The sequence below is a fragment of the Dasypus novemcinctus genome, unplaced genomic scaffold (assembly GCF_030445035.2).
Source record: "Dasypus novemcinctus isolate mDasNov1 unplaced genomic scaffold, mDasNov1.1.hap2 scaffold_69, whole genome shotgun sequence".
Taxonomy (NCBI): Eukaryota; Metazoa; Chordata; class Mammalia; order Cingulata; family Dasypodidae; genus Dasypus; species Dasypus novemcinctus.
Genome location: NW_026688628.1, coordinates 1,460,738 through 1,474,648, shown reverse-complemented (window position 1 = coordinate 1,474,648; position 13,911 = coordinate 1,460,738). Strand labels below are relative to the sequence as shown.

General features: G+C 39.4%; 1 protein-coding gene across 1 annotated transcript; it reads left to right on the top strand.

Annotated features, from left to right (window-relative positions):
• The first annotated feature begins 1,232 nt into the window (after positions 1-1,232).
• On the top strand, positions 1,233-2,204 carry LOC101421841 (olfactory receptor 7A17-like). Its single transcript, XM_004478806.4, has one exon. The coding sequence runs from the start codon at positions 1,233-1,235 to the stop codon at positions 2,202-2,204; it is 972 nt and encodes a 323-aa protein (XP_004478863.4).
• Positions 2,205-13,911: the final 11,707 nt, after the last annotated feature.

The window sequence follows — 13,911 nt, the reverse complement described above, 5'->3', positions numbered from 1 at the left end:
TCCTTTTAAGTCTATTTAATTCCTTCCTGTCTTATTACTGAGCAGATATTTTATGTTTCTTTAAATAAAGGGAATAAAGTGATCATAACAAAAGGGAGCACTGTGGTTACATGAGCATGGGAGGTTTGTCAGCTAGAATTTCAGAGCACCATTTCTAAACACTTGGAGAATAGAAAAACTGATGTTGTCAGCTTGCATTTTATTTACTCCTGAATTATCAGTGTGGCTGAATATGAGAAGAGCATGATGTTAACTCCAGCCCGATGATGCTAAGGTGTGCATTATGTGTGTGTGTGTGTGAAGTGTGTATGGGATGTGATGTGTGATGTAAGCAGTCCTCAGAGCAGTGGTATCTAAGCTCATATATTACAATAGGTTGTCTTCTATAGTACAGAGCCTAGAGGCTATTCTAAAAATGCCAATAGGACTAGTTCCATTCCATTTGGTGGGATAGCTTTGCATCCAAATTAATGAATAGTGAGAGGTTCAGAATATGGAAAAAGAACTCCCTGAATTTGAAGATTCAACAGCAACAAGGCTGCCTTGTTCTTAAACTTCCTCTGAAATCATCTCTATTCACTATCCTCTTAATCATTTCCCTGCCACACTGACCTCCTTGTTCACTCTGAACATTGGAAAAAAGTCATTTTTAGGGTCTTTATTCTGGAAGTTATCCCACTGGGCACAAACTTCCTGTTATATCCTCATGGCTACTACCTTCTTTTCCTTCAGGTACCTCTTTGAATTTCATATCATATCTGGGACTTTTCTGAACACCAAGTGAAAAATAGCTCCGTCATTTCACTTTTTTTTTACCTGCTTTCTTTTCCTTAAAGCATGTGAAATCATCCCCTTTGTAATATGATAATGTTTTAATTGCATGTATTCTCTATGTGCTGATGGTTAGGACTTTTGAGTTACAGCATTGTAAACTCATTGCCACAACTCTCCTTGCCTCTTAGTCACAACTCAATACATATTCCACAAATGAATGAATATCTCATGAAATCCATAGTTTTCATGAATGCTTGGTAAAAGGCCGAGTTTGGGGGATGGAATTCATAGTCAGAGGTGGCACTAGAAATACACTAAAGGGATAAGATCTATATAAATAATATAGATATTAAATTTATCACTGAAATAGGCAATGTAACATTTCTGTTTGGACAGTGCTACTTGCTTTGTGAAACTATCCATGTTCCTTTTTGTTTCTTCTTAGTCTCATCAGGCACATGGGACCTGGAAATGAAACGCAAATTTCAGAATTTCTTCTCCTGGGATTTACAGAAGTTCCAGAAGTGCAACCCCTCCTCTTTGGGTTGTTCCTGTCCATGTACCTGGTCACCATTTTTGGGGACCTGCTCATCATCCTGGCCGTCATCATTGACTGTCACCTCCACACACCCATGTACTTCTTCCTCTCAATCTTGTCCCTTTGTGATATTGGTTTATCCTCCACTACTGTCCCAAAGATGCTGGTGAACATCCAGGCACAGAGTAGAGTCATAACCTATGCAGGCTGCCTCACCCAGATGTATTTTTTCTTGCTCTTTGGAGGGTTGGATGACTGCCTCCTGGCCGTGATGGCCTATGACCGCTTTGTGGCCATCTGCCACCCCCTTCACTATACAGTCTCTATGAAACCCCAGATCTGTGTCCTGATGGCTCTGGGGTCCTGGACCATGAGTGTTATGGAATCCTGTTTACAGAGTTTATTGGTGTCACAACTGTCCTTTTGTTCAAGTGTAGAAATCCCAAACTTTTTCTGTGAACTTCGTCAGATGGTCCAACTTGCCTGTTCTGACACTTTTCTCAATTACTTAGTAATGTATTTAATAGCTGGAGTGCTGGCCGGGGGTCCCCTTGCTGGAATCCTTTTCTCCTACTATAAGATTGTTTCCTCTGTATTTGCAATCTCGTCAGCTCAGGGGAAGTATAAAGCATTTTCAACGTGTGCATCTCACCTCTCAGTAGTCTCCTTATTTTATTTCACGACCATAGGGGTGTACCTCAGTCCTGCTGCTTCACACAACACACATTCAGGTGCACCGGCTGCGGTCATGTACATTATGGTCACACCCATGCTGAACCCCTTCATCTACAGTCTGAGGAATAAAGATATAAAGAAGGCTCTGAAAAAGTGTTTTGGGAGGAAAGTCTACAAAGTGTCATTTGTCCTGCAACAGCTGAAAGACTGGTTTTAGCAGCTCCTGAAACTTTAGAGCTATTTATTTCCTTTCTTTGTTCAGTACGTGCATATAGACCTGCCTAGAGTCAAGATGACCTCAAATACGAAGAAGTAAAATTTTAAATCACACATTGTGTTATAGAGCAAGATTTTATTTTTGATAATGAAAGTGTTCTCCTTGAAGAATGCAAGATTCATGTACATGTTTAAGTAGTTTTTCAGTGTCATTCAGGAATGGATTGCATTTTCTGAATAATTTCATTGGATCACCTCCTGTTCCTGCTTGAGTTCTTACAATGCTGCCTATGAATATCACTTCTTGATTTCCTCTGAATAGAATATCTGCCTTTGTTCAAAACTGTCATAAAATTTAAAGAGATGACAAATTGTAACCTAGGTATTTCCTCTATCAGTCAGTAATTTATCTCTTGTATGTTCAAATCTCTAATCTATATTCTTTTCTTAAAAAATCAAATTTATTGATACAGCTTAATAAAGCATACAATCCACCCAGAGCGTTCAATTAATGGTATTTGGTTAATCACATAGACTTGTATTCATTAATTTCTAATATATATTCTTGATCAGATATGACTAAACACAGGAGGTTGACATTTTGGCTATCATACCCCTTTCAATGGAGTGTTCTGATTTGCAGCCATAAGTTGCTACTGTACAAACCTCCATGCCATTGCAAATACCTATGGCTACGTAGATGGTGACATTCATTATATATTTTTTAAAAAACAGTTTTTTTAAACAATAATCACACACCATACAATACATACAAAGTGTACATTCAATTGCCTTTGAAATAATTAAAGGCTTCTGCGTTCATCACTGCAATCAACTTTATTTACTTTTACAATTTATTTTATTTTACTTTTTTAAAGATAATGAGATTATACAAATTTCACATAAAATATAGGGGATTCCCATATGCCCTGCTCCCCACACCTTCCACATTTTCCTACATTAATAACATCCTTAAATAGTGAGGTACATTAGTTTAAAGGATGAATACATTTTGGAGCATTTCCATTAAGTGTGGATTAAAGTTTCCACTGTACTTCACACTCACTCCTGCCCAACTATCTAGGTTATGGCAAGATTTATTATGACCTGTATCTGATATTGCCATGTCATTCAGGAGAATTTCCAAGTCACCAAAAAGCCCCTGCATTACTCCTGTATTTCCCTCTCTCTGATGTCAGAACCTGCGGTAGTCACTGCCTCCACATCAATGATATAGTTTCTTCCATTGCTAGAATCACAATAAGTCAATAGTAGAATACCAGGAAGTCTACTTTAGTCCATAGTTAATTCACCAATCTTGAGGAGTCTATGATCATGATGTCTACTCCATCACTAATTGAGAAGGGGATGTTATTCCATAGGGCCAATGGGTGGGACACTCTTGCTTGCAGTTGTAGACTCACTCAGTATCTTGGTATGATAGTTGTGTAATATCACATACATGTTAATTGTCCTGGGTGAGATCAATGCTGTGGAGATTAGGTATTGTAACTCTGTTGCGGCTCAGGATCCAGCTGGCACATGGGAAGCCAAAAGATTTAAGTCTCTTGGCATACACCTACCAACTTTAATACTAATTATAGGTTCAGATAGAAGAACAGAGGAGCCATATGTAGGGAAACCACAACTGAGTCCAACTCTGTCACTCTGGGTGGCATAAATTCCAAAGTAGTGCCCACTGGCAAGGCACAAAACTCCTGAGCTATCTGCCCTGACTACAGTGTCTGGATGTCTCCAGAGCACTCAGGACTCCACTCTTTGTGGTAGTATCTACTATGGCAGAGAAAGAGATCCTGCTGAGACATACATAAGTATGACCTCTGGAATGACCTTCCTACTCACTTTGAAATCTTTTGGCCATATAAACTCATTCATCTTTACATTTTCCCCCTTTTGGTAAAGGTCTTTTAACAGTTGTGTTACTAGTTGGTGTTTGGTAGTAATCCCTCAGTGCCAGGGAGGCTTATCCCTGGGAGTCATGTCCCATGCTGGGGGGAGGGTAATGTATTTATGTGCTGAATCTGGCTTAGAGAGAGGCCACATTTGAGCAACAAGGAGGCTCCCAGGAGGCAAATCTTTGACAATCTATAATACTAGATAATACTAGATAATAGATAATACTAGGCTAAGTTTCAATTTCAAGAGTACAGGTTCATATGCACAGTCATCAATATAAAGAACCTGTCAATGGACCATCCTTCTTCACTAGTCATTTCCCCAGTACCTGGGGGATTGTTGCTCATCTATTAGAAAATGTGGCAGAGCTCCCAGGATGGAGATTTAATATTCCTTCATTTGTTGTTTGAATCTACACCTACCATAAAAATGGCCCATGAACATTTGAACACATTTATATGCCTTATGTATATGCTCAGGTGTGCATCCTCCCATGAATCATCCCAACCCACACCAGTGGTACTCCCTGGCCACAGTTGTGACCCTTCCACAATCCAAAACTTCTTCAAAAATGAAACAAATAAAATAGGTATATATGATTTATAAGAAAAAGAAATGGAAATGATAATTTAAAAATAAAGAAATAAAATACAAAAAACTAAAATTTTCATATTATAAGAATAATGAAAAAATATTTTAAAAATTTGACATTTTCCCTTTCATCACTGTAACATCTGTTGTCCTATATGTACAATAACATTGTCTTTCACATATCATCTCAGTTACTTACATTTTTGTAATTTATTTTGTCCTCAAAGTTTTTAGGTTATAGAAGAGTCATGTACCAAATACAGGGGACTCCCATATGAACAACTTTCTTCCCCCTTTCCTCCTCTTATTAATAACGTTTTATATGTGACTGTTATATTTCCTACAACTGATGTATAAATATTGAAACAGCTACCAGCCATGGTAAATGGTTTACATTATGGTTAAAAATTTAGACCATACACTTGCAAAAATTTTGATGCAATTCAACTTGACCTATATCAATTATAGCAATATCATGTAGAACACCTCCGCTTCTCCAAAATGCTCCCTCTTCCATCTACTCTATATCTCCTTCCCATTCCCCTCAGGACCTGTGGCAACCACCAGGCTTCACTCCTTGACAGAAAAAATTTAATAGTTACTTGCAACAACACTGTGGGCATGACACACCGGTTTTCCCTCCCCTATTAGATATTGCCCATACTCTCCAGAGACTCATGCCTCACTATTTGAGAACACAGCAGGCTTTCCCAAGATGGAAGTCCAACATCTTGCCGTTCATTATGTGGGTCTCCATGCACTGATATAACACACTATGGCAAGATGAACAAACAGTCACAGATTCCCTAGAGAATTTCCCCTGGTGAGCCCTGTCCAGAATGACCCATTTCCTTTGACTTAATGTTTATATTAATTAATATTTATGCATATTATATAAATGATTGATAATGATTTATATTTTATATGTATTGCCCTCTTGGTTTCACACCACTGTTTTCTTTTTTTTTACTTTTTGTCTTTTAGGGTTACATCTATTTCTGTAATCGCATCACATTCTTCCATCTCCTGAAAGCATTTTTTCTTCATCATTGGACAACAGGTCATCTTTATTATCTGCATAATCTAAAGGGCATGCCATCAGTGATTATTGGGAGGGATCTTAAGGAACTAAAAAATGGATGGAGGATTGGAAGCTTATTTAGAAAAAAATGACACATCTGAGAGGTAGAATAAAAATTAGCCTTATCTCATGACCTGTGAAAGCCATTCATTAATGGACAGGAAGGAACCATGCTAAGAATTTTGCAAATATTAATTCATCATCTAAACTATTTCAGGAGGATGGATACCAAGATCAATCCTTTATAGGTGACTGTATTAGGAAATAAAATATTTAGGCTCCTACTAAATTTCAACAGCTAATGTAATGGTAGATCGTGCTTCAAAATGAATTTTATCTGGTACCAATTATTTACATTTAATATCCTTTAAATATATTCTACTGTTTCTTATAAAAAATTTCCAACTTTTGTGCTGCCTAGTATATTTTCTTTTGTGTAAAGTTGGTTTGTTCCCTTCACTCATTTTATTCTTCCATGTTTCAATCTGTATGATGTCTTGAGACCATGAAAATGTCATTACTTTTATTTTAAACTGTTTTTTGCTCTTTTATTAGCTTTTCTGGGTATGAGTGTATATTATCTAGTGTGGAATGCCATGAGAACCAAGGAAAGTTTCTTTATCACAGCCCCTGAGTTTTTCAGTACAATTTTCCTTTTTCATCAAGCATATTTTATTTATCTCTGTTTGCCTATGTAACAGATTATTGTGTTTCTTTAAACACAGGAAAGATAATTGCTATACCAAAATGAAACCCCTAGTTTTCATGTGGAAGGAGTCTTTGGAATTTTAAGGTATCATTCCTAAATATTTTGGGGACATAATATGAGGAGCAGCTTGAGCTGTACTTATCCACGCTCTTTTCAGTTTTCTGTGGGTGAGAAGGACCTTTGATCAGCAGGGCACCAGGAAATCGTTTTGTAGGGTATGTTTGTCTGTCTCTGTGTGGATGTCTCTGTGTTGCTGTGTGTCTATGTGTGCTTTTGTGTCTGTGTGTGTCTTCCTGTTTCACTGTGTGTTTCCATCCCTGTGTGTGCCTGTGTGTATGTCTGCATATGTCTATTTTTGTCTGTGTGTGACTTTGTGTCTGTATGCGTGTGTGTGTCTTTAACTAGGTCTATACATATTTGGTGGTTTACACAGTCATCATAGCAGGTGTATTTTAATTCATAGATTCTAAAAAATGTCTTCTACAGTATAGAATATGGCACAACTGACCCATGGAAATAGGAGTGGTTCCCTTTCATTTTAATGAGACATTTAATGATTGTTAATTTCATTTGTAAATTTATCTAGGTTACGGTTCTTGCTCAAACAAGCTTTGACCTAATGCTTTGTTTTTGTTTTTGTTTTAAAGATTTATTTTTACTTATTTCTTTCCCCTAAACTCCCTTCCCCCCCCAGTTGTCTGCTCTTTGTGTTCATTCGCTGCATCTTCTTCTGTGACTGCTTCTATCCGTATCAGCAGCACTGGGAATCTGTGTTTCTTTTTGTTGCATCATCTTTCTGTGTCAGCTCTCTGTGGGTGCAGTGCCATTCCTGGGCAGGCTGAACTTTCTTTCACACTGGCAGCTCTCCTTATGGGGCGCACTCCTTGCGTGTGGGGCTTCCCTATGCGGGGGACACCCCTGCAGGCAGGGCACTCCTTGTGCACATCAGCACTGTGCATGGGCCAGCTGCACACGGGTCAAGGAAGCCTGGGGTTTGAACTGTGGACCTCCCACGTGGTAGATGGATGCCCTAACCACTGGGCCAAAACTGCTTCCTTGACCAATGTTAATGTGATAGTATTTTTTTCTTAGAGTTCTATGCCTAAGAGATTTAATTTTTATAAATATTTTTTATTTTTAAATAAGCTTTAGTTTACATAAATGTTACATCAAAAACATAAGGGCTTCCTACATATTCCCTCCCACACTTTCCCACATTAACAACATCTTTCATTAGTGTGGTATATTTTTTTAAAATTGAAGAACACATATTGAAGCATTGCTATTAACCATGAAGTATAGTTTACATTGTAGTTTTCATTCTGCCCCACACTACTTTATATGTTTTGACTATAATGGTGGGTAGTCATCATTGCAATTTTATGCAGGAGAATTCCAATGTCCTGAAAATGTCCCCATATTGCACCTATTCTTCCCACCATGAGAGTATTTTGTAGATAGATTGATATGATTAGTAAGCTGATTGCATATAGAGTTGATTGCATCTACAGTCATTAAAGAGATTTCCTTCAGTAAGGAGAGAAGTCTCCTCAACCAATCAGTAGGTGGCTTTCAAGGGAGAACTGAGAATTTTAGCAGTCAGAAAGAATAATTTCTATTTCTATTTCAGAAAGACAGTTTCTCCTGGAGAATCTGAGTTATCTTAATCAAGTTTCTAAGTTGTGGCCTGTCCTAACGAATTCAGACTTGCCAATACCCATAGTTTATTAATAGAAGCCTAATCGTATAGTAACCACAATTCTGTTTTTCTAGGGAATCCTAATACAGATTTGATATCAGGATGTCTTTTTGAGAAAGAGTATTTTAAGGATGAAATTCCTGAGTTTGTTCTGGGTTTTAAAAGGTTTCTCTCAGGTGATTAGCTTAAGCAGGAGACATGACTTTTCCCAGTGATCAAGAAGACACTGATAGTCCATGGTGTGAAATCACGATAAAGATTTACAAGTATTACTTTTGGATACTGCTACTCAAATGCTCATGAGAGGCAAGCCTCTGGGAGACAGTATATTTGATAATTTAACTGTGTTTTATGAAGTTAAAATTTTATGCATTTAAAAATTATAGGGAAACAGACTTTGGCCCAGTGGTTAGGGCGTCCGCTTACCATATGGGAGGTCCGCGGTTCAAAGCCCGGGCCTCCTTGACTCCGTGTGGAGCTGGCCATGCGCAGTGCTGATGCGCGCAAGGAGTGCCGTGCCACGCAAGGGTGTCCCCCACGTGGGGGAGCCCCACGCGCAAGGAGTGCGCCCGTGAGGAGAGCCGCCCAGCGTGAAAAGAAAGAGCAGCCTGCCCAGGAATGGCGCCGCCCACACTTCCCGTGCGGCTGACGACAACAGAAGCGGACAAGGAAACAAGATGCAGCAAAATAGACACCGAGAACAGACAACCAGGGGAGGGGGGGAAATTAAATAAATAAATAAATAAACTTTAAAAAAAATAAAATAAAATAAAAATTATAAAGGCTGGTTGGTCCTCAATATGCTGGATAAAATTGTTAAAGAATGAGCTCAGGGCTTCAGGTTTGCATCTCAACCACCACCTGAAGGACAGGAAAGTTGCTGTGTGTGCCCTGAAGGAATCTCCTGTTTTTGGACCTGAAGGCTTCAGGTTACTGCAAACCAGCTGGTTAGTTTCATTGGGTGAGTGATGAATTATAATGCAAATTAAGTTTCCAATATGCAGGGCATCTGCTTTTAAAGTGAGGGCATTCAACAGGATAGAATGGGATCCTAAAACTTGGAATCAGGCCATATGGATGATGATGGTGAGGAAAGTTCTTTGCCAGATTAACCTGTAATGCTCTGCTCAGAGGAATCAGGCACCTGCCCTCCAGTGTGCCCTAAGGAATCAGCCTTCCCTCCTCAGCTGAAAAAAAATAAGCATGTTTCACCAGATGTAACTGTAATGGAACCCTCTGAGGTAGTGGATTTCAAGACAAAACAAACTCCCTTCATGACCAACTGCCACCACCCCTCTTTTATTCCAAACTTAAACCACACTGAAATCCCAGTAAGTCCCGAAAGTCGAGGTACTAAATGTGCTGCACTCCAAAGTAAATACATGAATTTTCCAATGTACAAAGAGAATTTGGGGGAATATGTGTGGGAATGAATATACAGGGTACTGGATAATCTTGCACGGACCACAGAGTTTGATCAGGCTGAATTTATTGGTAAGGGCCCAATAAGCAGAGATCCTGGACTCATCAGTTTAGAAGGGCTTCATCAGTTTGTTCAGTTCTTTGCTGAAGCATGGGCTGAACAGTAGCCTACCTTAAGTGATGTTGAAATGCCAGAATTGTTCTGTTATAATGTTGATAAGGAACTCAAAGGCTTAGAAAGATTGGGATGTTGGATTGGATTTATCATGTAAGACCTGCTCACTCACCCAAGAAATGTCAAGAGGATACACATTTCACTAAATTTGTAAGGAATAAATTGTGAGAGCAGCCCCATCATTCTTCAAGAGCCATGTGGTCATTTTTTCTGTATATCAGAAATTAGTGTGAGAACTGCTTTCCCTGAACTTGCATCCTCAAAAACAATGGGAATTGTGAGGTTTTGAGTGAGCAGAAGTTGTGTGGCAGCACTTAATTGCCAGGTACAAGGCGGATGTGGCTACCCTAATGGATAAAATATACAAAGCTGTCATCAGAATGATCTGATTCACAGACATGTAGCATTGGCTAGTTGATCTTGGGGTATCAGGAAGTGAAATTGATGGGCAGTCTACTAGAATATGACTTGATATCTATAAGGAGAAGTGTACTAGGTCAAGTGAACAGAAGCCTAATTGGAGTCACACACAGACATAAAATATGTCCCTCAATCAATTCCCAGAGGTGAGGCGGCTTATTGGCCCCCAAATCCTAGAAACAAGGGAAGACCAAGAGACATGGGGAAGGAGTCTGCTATACTGCAAAGCTGCAAAGAAATTTATATGGTTATTCTTCCAGCAATTCCCAAATAGACCAACAGCATTTTATCTGGGTGATTGTAACATTGGTGATAATGAAATGTTTGGACATTTGGGAATTATTAGACACTGCCTCTGAACTTACATGAGCTTCCTGAAACTCAAAATGTCATTCTGCTCCCCAGTAAGGTAGGGGCTAATGGACATCAGGTGATCAACGGAGGTTTAGCTCAGGTTTGTCTCTCAAATGATTCCAGTGGGTTTCTAATTACATTCTGTGGTAAACCCCCCAGTATCAAAATATATAATGGAAACAGATATACTCTGCAACTGACAGAATCCCCACACTGGTTCTGTATTCTGTGGAGTTGGGACTATTATGGTAATAAAGGGTAATAAAGGATAAAGTGGAAATGACTTTATCCAGCAAAAAAGTGAAACAAAAGCAATATCAGATTCCTGAAATATTTGCAGAGATTAGCATCAGATCAAGGACTTGAAGGATGTGGCATTAGTGATGCCAACCAAATCCCCTTCATGTCTCCTGTTTGGTCTGTGCAGAAAACAGATAGACCTTGGACAATGACAGTAGAATACAGTAAACTTAACCAGGCACTGACTCAAGTGCACCTTCTGTTCCATATGTGCTATCACTTCTTGAGCATTTTAACACATCCCCGATACATAGTGTGGCAGGTTAAATTATGTACCCCAGGAAAATGTGTTCCTAATCCATTCCTGTGAGTGTGAACCCATTGTAAACAGGACCATGGGAAAATATTATTTTTAGTTAAGATGTCACCAACTGACTGGGGATGGGTCTTAATCCTAATACTGAAGGCCCTATAGAGAAAGCCATAGAGAGAAATCAACAGGAAAAAACTGGAAGAAAATGCAGCTCAGATGAGAAAGAGGATGCTGTCTTCATGTGTACTGACATTTGTGGGCAAAGGATCACTGGCTGCCAACCCAAGAACTCCACACTCTTCAAGGACAGTGTTGCCTTGCTGACACCTTGATTTTGGTCTTGTCCTAGCCTCAAAAGTATGAAATGATAAATTCCCATTGTTTAAGCCAACACATTGTATGGTATTTATTTCAGCAGTTGGGAAACTAACACACCTGATATGCAGCTATTGATCTGAGAAATCTTGTTTTATAATTCTTGTTAGTATAGATCACAAGAAAGTTTATTTTCATCTGGCATGTCCAGAAATACAACTTCACTCTCTCCACTGTAGGTGTATATCAACTCTCCAGCACCATGTCATAATGTAATCCAAGGGATTTTGACTGTCTCCCTCCCATAAACATCACACTGGTCCATTCTCATTCTATTGATGACAATTTGCTGATTGGACCTGGTGAGCAAGAGTTAGCACCTATTCTAGAGTTACTGGTAAGGCATTTGCATGTCAGAGCCTGGCAGAAAAAAAGCAGTAAAAATTCATAGGCCTTTCACTTCAATGAAATTTCTTGGTGTCCCATTGCTATGGGGCATATTAAGATATCCTTTCTATGGTGAAAGATAAGCTATTGCATATGGCTCTTCCTACAACAGAAAAAAGGGCCATAACAATTTATTTGGCCTCCTTGGATTTTGGAGGCAATGTATTCTCATTTCTATGCAGTATTCCAGTCCATTTATCAATATGACCTGTAAAGCCACTTCTTTTGAGCGATGATTTGGACATATGGAGGACCTGTAACATTTCAGGATGCTGAGCAAGCTGCTCTGAAACTTGGATCTCATGTTCCAATGATGCTGCAAGCTTTACTTGCAAATAGAAAGGGCTTTTACAGTCTTTGATGTTACCACATGGTAGAATCACAATGTTGACCCCACGGAATTTGGACAAAGTCCCTGTTATCCTTTGTAGATAAATACTCTCCTTTTAAGAAACATTATTTTCCTCACTTCTGAGTCTTGGTGGAGGCTGAACACTTACTTAACCATGGGCCAACAGTTTACCAGTAGACCCTATTTAGCTGGACATTTTCTGATCCCATAAATATGTGTGTGCACAGCAGCATTCCCTCACAAATTGGAGCTGGAGTATATGAGATCTGGCTCGTGCTGGCCCTGATGACACTAGTAAGTTTCAGGAGGAAATGACCCAAATGCCCATGGCCCAACTTCTGCCTCATTGCCTTCTGTTTCCAAGTCAACAGGAATCATCTCATGGGGAATCACTGTAACCAATTGAAAAAGGAAAATTTTGTTCTTGTTCTGCATGATAGATAGGTACTACCTGTAAGTGGACAGGTCTCAGCACTACAGATCCTTTTTGGGTCAACCCTGAAGGGAAGTGATGAAATGAAATCCTCACAGTGGCAAAACTTCAAGCAGGGCACCTGGTTATTCATTTTGTTGGGAAGGAGAAATGGCCAGTCATGTATTACTTATACAATGATTCCTGGGCTGTGTTCAGTGGATGATCTGGGATTTGGAAGGAAGACGATTGGCAAAGGGGTAAACAAGAGGTTTGGGGAAGAAGTATGTTGACTGACCTTTCTGAATGGGCAAAAAACAGGAAGATATTTGTCTCCCATGTGATTGCTCGCCAGAAGTTCACTTTAGTAAAGGAGAGTTTTAATAATCTGTGCACGGGATGCCTTGCTTTGTTATTGCCCAATGGGCTCATGAACAAACTGAGCATGGTGGTAGGAATGGAAATTATGCATGGACTCAGCAACATGGACTTCCACTCACCAAGACTTACTAAGCTTAGTGCCCAATCTGCAAGCAAATGAGAACAACACTCCGTCCCTGACATGGCACACTACCTGGATGTGATGGGCCTGATATTGGTTGAAGGTTGTGTACATTGGACTGCATTCATAATGGCAGGAGCAATGTTTGTTTTTCTTAAAGGGATAAATCTGTATTCTAGATATGGACTTGTCTTCCTTGCATGCAATGCTTCTGTGAAAGTACCATCTGTGGTCTTGTAGAATGCCTTATGCAACACAATGGTATACCACCCATCATTACTTCTGATAAAGCAACACACTTCACAGCAAATTAAATATGGGGATGGGCACATGTTCATGGAATTCACTGGTCTTACTAAGTTCCCCATCATCATGAAGCAACTAGATTGATAGAATGGTGGAATGACCGTTAGAAGTCTCTATTATGATCTTGATTATAAGGCATCTCTTTTTTTCTGATTTTTTTCTTTCTTTCTTTTTTAAATGTTACATTCAAAAAATTTAAGAGGTCCCCATATATCCCCCACTCTCCTTACCTTACTCCTCCCACATCAACAACCTCTTTCATCATCAAAGGACATTCATTGCATTTGGTGAATATATTTTGGAGCACTGCTGCACCACATGGATGATGGTTTACATTGTAGTTTACACTCTACCCCAGTCCACCCAGTGGGTCATGGCAGAACCTACAATGTCCAGCATCTGTCCCTGCAGTACCACTCAGGACAACTCCAAGTCCTAAAAATGCCCCCACAT